Below are 13,552 nucleotides of genomic sequence, written 5' to 3'. Positions count from 1 at the left end.
TCCTTCAACTGCCAGGGCCCCACACCTAATTCCACAGGGAGACAGAAGCGGCAGAGGTGTGAGGGGACGTGGCTCACCCAAAAACGACGTGGAATCCGAGATATTACGGTTCTTGATGTCATTTCGACCAAGTGTCCCAAACTCTTCAGACAGCCCTGTGAGAGCGTGGAAAGAGCCCCAGATCCAGCTCAGGAGAGGGGCGACCCTGGATGGGCCTCTGAGGGAGAGACCCCCCCATCCATCGTGACCCTAGTAGGCAAAGTCAAGTTTGTACAACCAGAGCTGACGCTAACTCCACAGGGACCCCAGACCCACGACAATCAGACACACCGTCACTGGAAAAGAGAGGCAATGAGGTGGAAGAATCTGTCTCGGGGACTCAGAGCCTGGCAAACTTGGGTTCGGACCTTGGTTCTGAATCTCTGAGAAAGCATGTGGTCCTCAGTTTCTCCATCTGTAAAATGGGGATTTTGAAATGAAGTGGAAAAGCTGCTGGCAGCTGCATGAGATCAAAGTCCACAGAGCTCGTCCCCAACTGCCCTTGTGGTTTCTGGCCCTGAGGAGAAGCCCCGGTCGGCCCCAGTCCGAGTGGAGACTCCAAGAAGGAGGGGACCTGAGCTCAGCGGCAAATGTCACGTCACAGCTGGACCTGGACCACCCCACCCAGGATGAAGGAGGACAACTCTCCAGGAAGGGAGGTCCCCTCCTGCAGAGCATCAGGGAAGCAAGCCACTGATGGCAGCCCCATCACTTTAAGTACCAGTGACTTGCGTAAGTCCCTTTATTGACCCGAGAGGTTTTAACGGCTCCTGAAGATCCTTTCAAGCTTCTGCCCCTTGGCAGACTTGACACAGGAAGGTAATTGCAATCACTCTCCCCTGGAGCGCCCCAGCAAGCCAGCCTGGGCCCAGGAGAGCACAGCTGCATGTGGTGCGCGGCAGGACACAGCCCCGGGCTCCGCTGGGCAAGGAGGGCACCCCCACGCAGACAGAAGAGGAAGTTCGCGTGCCTTACAGAGGAGACAACGCCCCTCAGAGCATTGCTGCTGCCAAACCCCGGGGCCGGTTCATGGTCACAGCTGAGTCCCAGCTCCCCAGGCCTCTCCCGTCTCCACCCTGTTCCAAGGCCTCCCAGAGTCTGGTGACTAAACAGCCGAGTGACAGGTGGGAGGCGCTAGCATTGAGGGCAGCTGACCCAGGGCAGCTTCGGGCAAAGGGGGTGTCCTTCTGGAGCACACGCTGGTCTTGAGGGAGACAGTAGGCCTCACCTCGTCTATAAATTGGAAACAACCTTCCTTCCTCACAGGGCGGTGACGGAGAGGAAGTAAGACTTTGTGTCTGGCATGAGTAGGGGGTTCACAGCAGCCCCTCGCGGCTTCCCTCACCTGGCCAGGTGAGGGGTTGACGGGTCGGTGTGGGAGAAGCATCTGGAAGCACCGGGCTGGCCTGGCTCCTGCATCACAGACCTCAGGCCCCAGGGGACAACCTCCAGGCAACAGGCAGAGAAGGTCGTTTAGTAGATTACCCTCCTGGCAGGCTGAGCCCTGCCCTGACCCTAGGCAGAAATCCAGGGGGACTGGGGGTTTTGCCCCAGAGAAGGGAGTTGCTCTGTCCTCCTAGGGAAGGGTCCCTCAGTGTGCAACACCTACTGGGCAGCAAGGGGTCCACTCCACTGCTGCCTTGCCCAGGGCACAGGACGTGGGACAGGCCCTGGAAAGGGCCTCGTTAACAGCAGAGATTTGTTCTGAGACACTAGATTTCTGCTTCTAAATTCCTCCTGCTCCAAACACCTCCTGAGTACAGCGTTGAGGGCCTCTGCCCCCTCGTCTCCTGCCCAGACTAAATACACCCCAGCTTGTTGACCACGGAGCACCAAGCAAGAGCTGGGGTGGGGATCTGGCTTTGGGGCGGGGGGCTGCCATCTTCCACATGCCTGGCTGTGCTCCAGGGCTCAGGTGTCTCACGCTGCCGGCTTTAATGATTTTGGAATCCCTCCCTCAGGAACTTGCTGCTGGGAAACAAACCCCTGACCTGTCAAAGAGCCATGCTCTTGGAGAGAGGTCACAAGGTCATGACTCAGCTCCACTCTCTGCTCCTCAAAAGTGAGACTTGACTGGGGAGGACCCCTCCACCACCACCTCAGCCAGAGGGGGTCTCTAGGAATCTGTCCTTTGGGGTCCGTAAGAGGGAACAACTGGAAAGACCCAAAGGTCAGTCAGCGGGGCCTCACCTGACCCAGGGCCACCACTGCAGGGACCCTCACCTGACCCAGAACCATCCCTGCAGGGGCCTCACCTGACCCAGAATCATCCCTGCAGGGGCCTCCACTGACACAGATCCATCCCTGCAGGGGCCTCACCTGACCCAGAACCATCCCTGCAGGGGCCTCACCTGACCCAGGTGAGGACGGAGCACCAAGAGGTATCACTAAGCAAAAAGACCAAATAAACCCTAACCCACAGAAACAAACAGGCCAACCAAAAGAACCACCAGGAAGCACAGAGAGAGTTTCTACCACGTGAGACACAGGTGTGTGCACCTGTGGAGACGCAGACTAACTGCTGCCCACTTCCACCGGGAGGAGTCTGCACTGCACCCCCTCTCCCTCTTTTGAGCCCTATAAATGTATTATTCTAAAAATGTTCAATTAAGTTTTAAATAAAGATTCTGTGAGACCCATTCAGAAGGTTGTCAGGCAAGACTTCACATGTGGTGGGGAACCCAGACGTCTGCTGCGGGCAAATGATCACAGAGTCTGTCAGAGGAAACTGCTCCAGATCCAGGGCGGCAACGGCTCTCACCGTGGGGAGGACGTGTCCTCAGGTCTGGGGGCAACAGGAAACCTAATTTTTCTTGGTTAACAAGAGGAGGCCTGCACCCCCCGGGAAAGCTGGCTCCTGGTTTGACAAGGCACTCTATCAGCAGGAGGCTTCGAAAGGCCGTGCTGGTGGCTCTGCCCAGAAGCCCCACCTCCGCCCCGGGGACTCAGGGGGTTGAGGGGTGATTCACAGGCTCCACCTCAGGGCCCAGCCGCCCCAGGCCCCTCGTGTACTTTATCTGAAAAGTCCCACAGTCCTGGGCTTTTCTCTCAGGGAAAACACCAGCTGCAGAAAACGTCCGCTTTCTTCCCTTGGGAAACGCCATCGATGGGGCGTGCACCGCCCCAGATTCACATCCAGCACGCAAAGCGTGTCCTTTCCAAGCCTCAGGGGTCCTGACCATAAAATGTGGGTCATGACCTCTCCCAGGGGTGAGGATGAAGCCAAGGAAGATAATGCAGGTGTGAACACCACACGTGCCCGGCACCCCAGGGCAGAACAAATCTTCCCCGATCCAAGCACACGGGAACTCTCCTCTGCTCTGAGATCTCGCCTTGTTTATTCCACTCAGACAAGATCTGGCCTCACGCGATACAATCGCAGCCATGAGGGGAGCCATCCAGGAGGCCGGGCTCCCAGGCCCTTCTCAGGGACTAGGAAGTCGCCCAGAGCACTACTGGGGGTTCCGTGAATGAACTTACTTTTCCATGACAGAAGCGGGGGTCACTGCGGCCACTGCTGCCAACGCAGCAATGAAGTTTATCAATGGTAGTCGATTTCAGAAAGTCAGTGGTGGTTTCCTTAAAATGGAGTAAAATTCAAAGGAGCTGGCCATGTCTCCTCTTCAGCATATTAAGTAAACCATTGTTCTTTGATTAAACTATCAGACAGTTTGAAGCCACACAGAGGACCTGCCTGCCTGCCTCCAGGGCGGGGATTAAATCTGTGGCTGTGGGCTGGAAGGGACACTGGAGAACGTTTCTATAAGGTTTCAGCCCAACACTGTGTCCCACTGTCTGGGTGGTCAGGAGAGCTCCGGAGGCATCAGAGGACAGGCGGCTCGCGGACGGTGCGGCTGGGGTGCCGGGGTGCCGCCCAGACCCTGGGCTCATGGCCCACCACCAAGAACTGGCTCAGGAGGCAGCAGTCCTCGCCCAGCGCTGGGGAGAGACTGACCATCCCTTGGGGAGACGCGGGGCCGGGACCCTCCCGGGACCCTCCCCCCCGCACTGGGTTCTGTGTCTCTAAAACCTCAGGTCCACAACGTGTCCACAACCCATACCCACAATCCGGCAGCCCTGCTGAAGCCACAAGCCTCATCTCCTTCCTTGGGGGAGAAGGCACCTGTTCCCTCATCCTAGCAGCTCGAAGCCCCAGATGAAAGCACGAACCACTGGGTGCCCCACCGGGGAACTCTGCAGCCAGAAAAACGAAGCGATGGGTTCGTCAGAATCAGAGGGAAAGTGCTTGGGGACGGAGGAAGCCACAGTGAGGACGAGGGACCCATCGCATTGCGAGCTCTGTCCACCTGTCCACTCACTGTGCACCGTGATCGAGGCTGACAAGCAGTCCATGGAAACCAGTGTGAGCCTGGCATGTGCCCTGGTAACAGAAGGCCCTCACTCGGTTCCTAACATGCGTAACTTTTCCTCCTTTCACTGTTCACCAGCAAAACACGCACAAACAGGAAGCCACTTTTCTTTTGTCTTTGAGGGGAAAACACACCCTTAGCTTGAGAAACAATAGAATTCCCGGGACAACAGTGTTTGCTCCTTGCCCAAATCTCGTGACAATAGCACGAGAAGCCCCTCCCCCCCCCCCCTCCGGCTAGCAACAGCCACCCTGGGGCCGAGAAGCTGCAGGACAACAGACCCTGGAGCGTGCTCACCTTGAAGGTTGTTGCGGACTCGGGGTTGGCGAGAACCAGCGGGGAAATCAGAATCATGCCGGAGAAGTGGCCCGGCCTGTCCGCGGCCGTCAGGATGGCAATGGCCCCTCCCTGCAACGCAGAATGGGCAGAGCTGTGGCTGCTGGCTCCACCAGTGCACTCACCATGCCACCACGGGCCCTACCAGGCGGCAGTCCTGGCCCAGAGCCTGGGGAGGTCACCTTGGAACAGACACCCTCGAATGTTGGATAAACTAGATCTCCAATTATTTTATTACATGTGTTTCTTTTCCTCCAGGTTCTTCAAGAGCAAACATTTCAGAAGGATATAAATAAAGCTCCTGCTTGTGGGCTGCAAGTTAAACAATAACACATTTCTCCTTCATCTCAAGCCAAAAGCTGGCAGACCCCCAAGTCATCCGTTCCATCAGGCTTAATATGAGATTTTTAAAAATCTGATGATAATAAGAGACTGATACACTTTTTTTTTCCTATTTCAGTAAAGGTCCCAGAAATCTAGGTTCCAAGAAAAATGCCTTGTAAACATGGGTGAGGGTTAGGCCTTGGCGATCTGCTGCAGCCGAAGGTAACTTGAACTGAGGGCTGAAACCACAAATGCTGACAGGCCAGGTGGTCACACGGGCGAAGGCCTGCCCGGGATTGAAAAGTCCCCGAGCTTTCAGCATTGCACAGAGAAAGGTTCTGTGCCAGCCGGCACGGCAGTGGGCCTGCAGGCAGTTCTGGCAGGTGGAGGAGCCCCAATTCACAGACTACGCCTGGCTGCATCTTAGAGGGTTTTATATACTTAAAAGGTGAAAAGGATTCTGAATGACCTTTAAGGACCTGCTCCCTCGGGACCCCGGTCCTAGGTCCCGTCTATCCCGAGTGACTCTGAGATGGGCAGGAGGCACTGTACTTCCCCACGTGCTGACTGCAGGCCCCTCCCCGAGACGTGGCTGTGCCGGTGGCAGCGGTGCCATGCCCTGTCCTGTGAGGCCCACCAGAGCCCCTCAGTTCAGACAGCGGGCACCCCCTGGCGCCTTGGGCCCGGACAGGAAGGGGCTGTCTCCAGGACACTGACCCCAGGACCTCCACGTGCAGGCCAAGCAGAGGCGATGTGCCCACCGGGCGGAGAGCCGGGGTAGGAGGCTGGGAGGCCCCTCTCACCCCGGGCCCTCACTCTCCCACCACCGGGTCTTCCCCACGCGGTCTACTCACCATGGAGTGGCCCAGAAGGAAGACCGGAAGCCCGGGGTGGTCCTTCTGCACCAGGTCCACGTGCTGCAACACATCCCTGATGAAGACCTGGAAGTCAGACACGACCATCCTCTCCCCCTCGCTCTGCCCGTGGCCGACTGGAAGGGAAGGGAGACAGAGCCAGTTACAGAGGCTGACACCTACCAAACCTGCCGTTTCCTTACAGAACTACCAGCCACTCTTTCTGGAGGGCCCGGATGGAACACCCCACTGAGCCCTTCCCACCACTCCCCAACATGGGGATTCTTTTCCCCACAGTTGACAGATTAGTCAGTTAAAGCACAGAGACGTTAAGAAACGTGCCCAAGGTCACACAGTCAGGAAGTGACGAACCAGGATGTAAGTACTGCAAAGCAGGGGGAGGGTACAGCTCAGTGGTAGAATGCATGCCTATGCGTGAGGTCCTGGCTTCAATCTCCAGTAACTCCGTTAAAAACAAATAAAGTAAATTACTTCCCTGCTCAAAAAACTTAAAATAAAAAGAAATATTGCAAAGCCTGTCCACGCAGCCAGGATGCCTTCCTCGTGGCTGTTTCGCAGGGATAAAGGAAGGACAGACACACGGAGAGCTCTCAGAGCCTCAAGTCCCACAGAAGCAAGACCGACGAGGCACAAACTTCTCTGGGTTTTCCCAGCTCCTTGACCCTCACAGTTGTGTTTCCAAGAGTGAGCTTCTCACCAGGGGGTGCTGCACCCAGTCACCTCACTTTATAGCTCCCGGTGACAACGATGTGAACCACGTGACAGAGGAGTCGGTGTTTGCCAGAAGTCTGTTCAACGAAGCAGCAATAAAACCAGGTCACACTCTCCCCTCCTAGATTTTATCATCTGTCCCCCAGCTCTGTCCTGAGGGTCCCTCCACGCCCCCCTCTGAAGGACGCCCGTCACTATAGAAACCACGTGCCAACTGTGACTTCCAGATTCAAGCTGAGCCCCGCTGATGTGAGGGTATGAAAACTGCAGAAGACAAAGAGCTCCCAGAGAACACGGGCGGCAGCTGGGGACCTGCCTGACCCTCCCACCACCTCTGCCAGGGAGGCGCGGTGATGATAGCCGATGAGCGAAGCCCTCATTTCACAGACAGACAGGGAGGCCCTGGCAGCAGCAGGGACCAATCTGCCACCCAGACCTTGGACTCGGAAATCCTCCAGGTGGTCAGACCACAAAATCCCACTTCGGGCCGTCTGCCTCTCATGCGCCCACCAGCCCCTCCGACAACACAGCCTGGGGGCCGGCTGCTCTGTCACCCACCCTTTTGCCCCTCTGAGGGTTCTTTCCCTTCTTAAATGTATTTTCACTTTTTATTGTGCTAAAATACACACAACACAAAATTTACCATCTTACACATTCTTCCATGTGCACCACCCTCCAGCCCCAGACTTGAGACCTAACACTGGCCGGCAGGCACTGAGCCGCATCCCCCAACCCGACCAAAATCCATGAGCTGAAGCCCTAAACCCCACAGGGTGTGACTGCATTTGGAGACAGGGCCTTTAAACAGGTAATAAGTGAAAGAGGTCCCTGGGGTTGTCCCGACCCAACCTGATGGTGTCCCTCTACAGAGAGGACAGCAGGACACAGACCCACACAGGGATGCCTGCGTGAGGACGTGGGGGGGGGAGGTGGCATCTGCAGGCCGAGGAGGCCTCCGAGGAAACCAGCCCTGTGGACACTTCCGCTTTGGCCTTCCAGACTCCAGAACTCTGAGAAAACGAACTCTATCATGCGAGTCACTCTGTCTGTGGTACTTTGTTACGGTGGCCGGAGCTGACTGATACACCTGCTAAACAGTAATCCCCCCTCCCCTCCCCCGTGCTCCAAACACAGCTCAGTAATGATGTGGCCAGATACTGGGTTCAAAGTTCAAAACATGACAAAAACGTGATAATTATTTTCCCTGTGCGCTTGTGTTACTAATCTGAGGTACGATTAGATTCATTAATTTTAAAACATTTGCTTGCAACTACAAATTGTGCTGTTTCGCCTTTCAATTTAATTTTCCCTTCTGATTATGTAAACATCTACCTGGCACAACCGTGAGGGCTATGGAAGAGCAGCGGTCCAGGGCCGCCCTGCCCCTGCCCCCGCCCCCTCCCCTCTCGTCCCCGATGGGTCATCACTGTAATTACTTTGTGTTTTTTTCCTCAAAACATTTCTTTTTGTCAAAATAAGAAAACTACCTCCCTCCCTCCCTGCTATGACTTTCCTCCTTTCTTCACATAAAAGGGAGCATGCCACACACCCACCCTGCTCTATGCCAGTTTCTTTCACTTTGAACCTTTTCTGGAGAAGACTGCGTATCCCAGACAGGCCAAGAGCCCCCCCGGTCTGGCAGGGCTGCACGGCGCCCCTGCGCAGCTTCCTCCAGCCCGCTCTCAGCCAGTCCGCCTGTGTGACAGCCCAGCTGTTGTAACGGAGCACTTGGGAGTGCTTCCCTCCTGTGAAGGCGCACCTTCAGGACATTGGTCTAGATGCAGGGGTGCCGGTTAAAGGTGGGTGCGTGGGCCCTTCTGGGAGCTGCCCAATCCTGTCCGCGTGGGCCACCCGCGGTGACTCTGCCGTCGAGGTTCGGGAAGACCTGTCCCTCTCAGCCTTCCTGACAAAGCGTGTCGTTTGGTGTCTGGATTTCTGCCACTAAGAGAGGGGAGAGAGGGCAGGGAGGACGTCTTCTGTTCTGAGACACTTGTGCGTCTTTTCTGCTAAACTGAGAATTCCTGTCGCTGCTTGTTTTCTCCATCAGGGTCTCGTATTTCTTGGTAGTTAAGAGAGCTCTTTGTATATTAGTCAGCCATTTGTCCTCTTGCTTCGTTTATGTTGTGTTCAGCTAAAGAAGGTTTTTATTTTAAAAAATTACCTACTTTTCTTTCCATGGCTTCTTAAGTTTTGATTCTTAGGTGTAAAGGCCTTCTCTCCCCCAGGGTTATGGTGGAATGTGGCGTTTTTTCTGAGTTCTTTCATGGCTTCACGCCTTTTGGGGGTAACACACGGACACGAAGTCCACATGAACCGCATTTAAGCACGCCGTCCGGGGGCGCTGAGGGCATTCACGTGGTGTGTGACCGCTCCCGTCACCGCCTGCAGGTGCAGCTTCACCTCCTGCATGTACCCTCTGATACGCCTGCAGTTGGTCGTGGTCTGTGGTGTGAGGCGGGGGTCCCTTTCCTGATGGTGCTTTTTTCCTTAAAATTGGGTGACTTTCACGCAACATAAAATTAACTGCTGTCAAGTGTACCAGCTCAGTGGCGTTCAGTGCATGCTCCACGTTCAGCCGCCTCTGCCAAGTTCCCAAGTGCAGGTGGGTCTTAATAGTCTTAACAAAATTTACGGAGAAACCTTCATTACTTCAGTGAATTGTGAGGTCATCCTCATCACACATGAAAGCCCCTTTTCAGCTGAGTCTAGCCCACTTCTGGATTCCTGCTCAGCTCCACGGCTGCCTACTCACAGGTCAGCCCTCACGGCAGCGCCCCCCCGACCCTGCCCGCCTGGTAGGCAGGCCCGGCTGCCCTGCGAGCTCCCCCTCGCCCTTGTCCATCACTCCCATGTTGACCCTCCTCCCGGTGTAGACGCTCCCTGCTCTTCCATCTCCAGCCTGGCCTCCTCCTGGGCCTGGAGACCCACCCTACCAACTGCTGGTCAGAAGGGTACCCGATCACCCTGTGGGTCCTCAAATAGCTTCCAGACTTGCTCTGCTCCTGGGCTCCAAACCATGCTCAGTGGCCCTGCAAACCCGCTCCCCAGGGCCCACACCCCAGCTGCCACGCTCTGGGCTACTCTCCTGCTGCCCTCCCCAGGGCCAGGCCCCAGACAGCCAGGGGCAGCCCCTAAGCCCAGAGCTTGCAGGAAGTACTCCAGCCAGCCAGTCCTCCCCCGCCTGCTTACCCTGCCTCACTGTTCCTTCTTGCAGAAACCGCAACAGAGCTCCTATGCACGCTCCCCATGCCCTCTGCCCTCCAGCCAGCCCTGGTGCTTCCCCGTGTGGTGCCCAGGCCCGTCTCCTGTCCCCAAGGGTCTGTATCATTGGGGTCATTCCGTGTCTGTGCGTCTCACACACCTGGGCTAAACCAGCGCAAGTGCCCCTGACACCCTAGCACCGCAGCCCGTACAAGGCGGTGCTCAGTAAGTAACCCTCTGTCCAGCGATTAAACCACCCCGGTTTCTGGTCTCACACAGAACACTTCTGCCTGGAAATAACTTTCCACGCTGCCACCCCGCAGAAAGGAGGTCACGGGAAGGGCCCAGAGAGCTGCCAGCTTCAGGGCTGGATGGGGAGAAACGAGCATCCGACTTCCCTTTTCTTAGGTAACCAGTTCTACTGAGTCTCCTCTTCTCACAGGGGGAAAAGCTGGTGAAACGCAGCCTCGAGTAGAGAGAGACACACAGCATTAAAGCAGCAGCGATGGCGACACCTGGCACTTACGAGGCAGGTTACGACCCACACCGCCCTTCTCCCAGAGCTTCCTTCGCTCGGTGCTCAGGGCCCTGCCAGTCAAGGACCCTTTCCCCGCTTCTGGCTCAGAAAGCTGACCTCGGGCAGACCGGACAGGGTGCAGCCTTCCACTGAGAGGCCGGGCAACTCGAGGGCTGGTTTCGGAGCCCAGACCCAGTGTTCTTACGACACAGTTCAGTGCAGAACATGGCCAGGAAGCGGGGCTGCAGAGACTGAGGGGCCCAGGGAGCACAGCCTTCCCACGGCAGACACTGAGCCTCAGCACAGGGAGCACGACCCTCCCCTGGGAGGCTGGCCGGCAGCGCCCGCTTTCCTTACAGATGAGGGGACTGAGGCCCGGAGGGGCTGAAACCCCGTGAGGGGCCCCCTGGTGGGGCTGGTTCCAGAGCCCCAGAAACCATGGTGCCTCGGGCTGCCTCTGTGCTTTCCGATTTCCCTGAAATGACCTCAGACGTGTCCTAGTTTGATAATCAGGGAAACGTAGGCAGGTGACCCCAGGTGTTCACAGCAGACGAACGAGGCAAGTCTAGAACAAGCAGATGGTCCCCCCCGGACGTCGGTCAGGGCGCCTGGCTCCCAGGACCACCATCCACATGGCGATGGGTCCGCCACAGGACCCTAACTCCTCATCACATGCTGCCGGGGGAGGGGGTTCTGTACAAATAGGAATGTCTCATTTCTCACCTCTGCTCCTTTGAACGCACCAAGTAGACAGCATCTCCCAGACCCTCTGAGGGCCTGTGGGATCTGCTCAGCCTGCCAAAGACACCGAGGCTGTGACAAGATGAAAGAATGAATTTTGAAAAAGGCTCTGGTCTTGGCTTCCACCTCTGGGTAGAGATCCCATTAGGCCTTGTAATTATGCCCATCAGCCCAGCCAGCGGGAGTCCTCTGCTCCTGATTTTCCAGAGGCTCTCTCCGGTCCCGAGGCCGAGCCTGAGCCCAGGCCCTGGGGAGGTGGCTTTGGTTTCCCTGGGAACACCTGACCAATAAAGGGTGGGTTTCCTTCCAGCACAGCAAGGGTGCTGGCCTGCACTCCTGCCAACCCCCAGGAGGTCAGCACACCGTGGTGATGGTGGTGGGGTTCCCACAGGACATGTGGTTCAGGCCAGTGAGACAGATGGTCACTGTGGAGCCTCTGGCCTCAAGAACCCCAGGACTGGATGGGCAGGAGCCACGTGTAGGAGCCACAGCCATGCAAACCCAAAGGGAGAATTAGAGCCGCCTGGATGAGCGCCAAGGTGGAACAGAGCCCTGTGGGAGCAGGAGGGCCCTGACAGGGAGTCACTAACTCATAGATGTTACACAGAGAGAGACTGGTACTACCGCTTTGGAAACAACTTGGCAAGGTTGAATTCTACCCATTACAAGCCAGTAACTCCGCCCTCAGCACTCAAAGGTGCAAGAGAAACCACAGGTGCCTGGAGACACGGTAATACTGTTCCCCACGTGGACACTGTAGCTAAAGGGACTGCTCTACAGTAGCGAAAAGTGAGTGAACAAATGGAGCAACATGCATGAACCTTAGAAACAAAACATAAAGTGGAAAAAGCAAGTATTCAAGCTTAGCCATTTTATAGAAAGCTAAAAAAATAAAAAAGCAAAATCAGACTGTATATATTTTTAGAGCCAAATCTATGTGATAAAAGCATAAGATAACAAAGCAAGGGGATGAAACACACATCTTAAGATGGTAGTTACGCCTGGTCACCTGCCCGTTCGTAAAACCGGGAGACACCTACTTGTCTCATCAGAAAGGTGCTGGGAACGAATGAACCAGCACAGCACGCTGGCACGCAGTGGGTCCACACCAAACTGAGCTTCCATCCCTTTCCCTACAAACGACCTCAGGGAGAGCGTGGGTGAGCTGCCCCGGCGTCCAGCATGCTCCCCCGAGGGGCACTTGGCTACGCGTCCCGCCTGTGCTCCTGTTCCACTCCCCAGCGATGCGGGGCGGCGGGCCCGCGTCCTCAGCATCTTCATGGCGCCCTTTCACCTTGGTTTCCTTCTAACTAAAGATCCGCAGGTTAACATGTAACAGAGCTTTTCTCCTCAAAACGTTACTGGTCTGCTGTGCCCCCCCCCAGACGCGGAAGCCCTTGCGTGGTGCTGTGCCACTTGTGTGGCACTTAGGGTTTGTAACCCACAGAAGAACGCTGAAGCTTAACCTCTATTGAAACCGTGACAAACACCACTTTTAAAAAGCAAAGGAGACTGCCACGGTGAAGTGAACTGCGTTAGAAGGCGCGCAGGTTCATTTCTCCAGGACGGGAGACATCGTACTTTTCATGCTTAGGAAGTGGAACCTTCTGAAAGCTTTGGAGACACTGAAGTCAGGACCCCAGAGCTTCCCGAAAAGGCAGGCGGTGGTCAGCGCTTCTCAGGCAGAGAGTAAATGGAAGTGATCGCAGAGGCAGCATGAGGAAGGGCCCCTTCTGCCCTGGACAGAGTGACAGCTCTGCATCCTTACACAGTTGTGGACTGAAGAAACGCTCTGCAAATTCAGATTCAGCCAAGATGTCATGAAGGTGAAAAGGAGGCTCCTCTGCTAAGGACTTACTGCATGTCCGGCCCTATGTCAGGCCCCTGGACCCGTGACCACTCTTGTTGGAGAACAACAGCCCAGGGCTGGGGGAGGAGTCCCCACCCTCTTTGAGGATGAGGAGATAAGAGCCAGAGAATGCTGGGAAACGGAGGTCGGGTGGAGGGTAGGGGTCTGGAGTCACTCCACCTCACCCCCCGTGACCTCAGGCAGGTGACTTCACCTCGAAAGGCTCCACTTTTCCCCTGCAGAAAGGGGCGCCCACACAGCCACATCCCAGGGGGCAGGGGGCAGGTGAGAGTGCCATGGGTGGCCCTGCACGTGGCACACAGCAAGTGCTCAATAAACACTGCCTGTGCTGGTGGTCTGGGTGAGGGCAGGGCTGGGACACACAGCAGCCCTGTGTTCTCTGGGCTGGAAAACCCACTGGACCGTTTCCAAGTCCAGGACGCCGACTCCCCTAGGATACAGTGCAACCACCCACTGCTCCTTAAAGTGGCATTAATTACGCATTGACACGATCACTGCATACGGTATCAAGCACGCACTAACATGACCAATGCACGCAGTAGCACCAGTCAGCACGTGAGAGCACGGC

At 56.2% G+C, this 13,552-nt stretch overlaps 1 protein-coding gene across 4 annotated transcripts in view; it reads right to left on the bottom strand.

Annotated features, from left to right (window-relative positions):
• The window catches only part of MGLL (monoglyceride lipase), a 184,390-nt gene that overhangs the window by 17,215 nt on the left and 153,623 nt on the right, over window positions 1–13,552 (bottom strand). For all 4 annotated transcript variants that reach the window (XM_072941997.1, XM_015241356.3, XM_031676347.2 and 1 more), the window contains exons 4-5: window positions 5,924–6,060; window positions 4,707–4,817 (exon numbers count right to left, since the gene is read on the bottom strand). In XM_072941997.1, coding sequence (XP_072798098.1) covers window positions 4,707–4,817; window positions 5,924–6,060 — 248 coding nt within the window. The remainder of the gene's footprint in view (window positions 1–4,706; window positions 4,818–5,923; window positions 6,061–13,552) is intronic.

Source organism: Vicugna pacos, chromosome 17, assembly GCF_048564905.1.
Source record: "Vicugna pacos chromosome 17, VicPac4, whole genome shotgun sequence".
Lineage (NCBI taxonomy): Eukaryota > Metazoa > Chordata > Mammalia > Artiodactyla > Camelidae > Vicugna > Vicugna pacos.
This window is presented reverse-complemented; position numbering and strand designations above follow the sequence as displayed.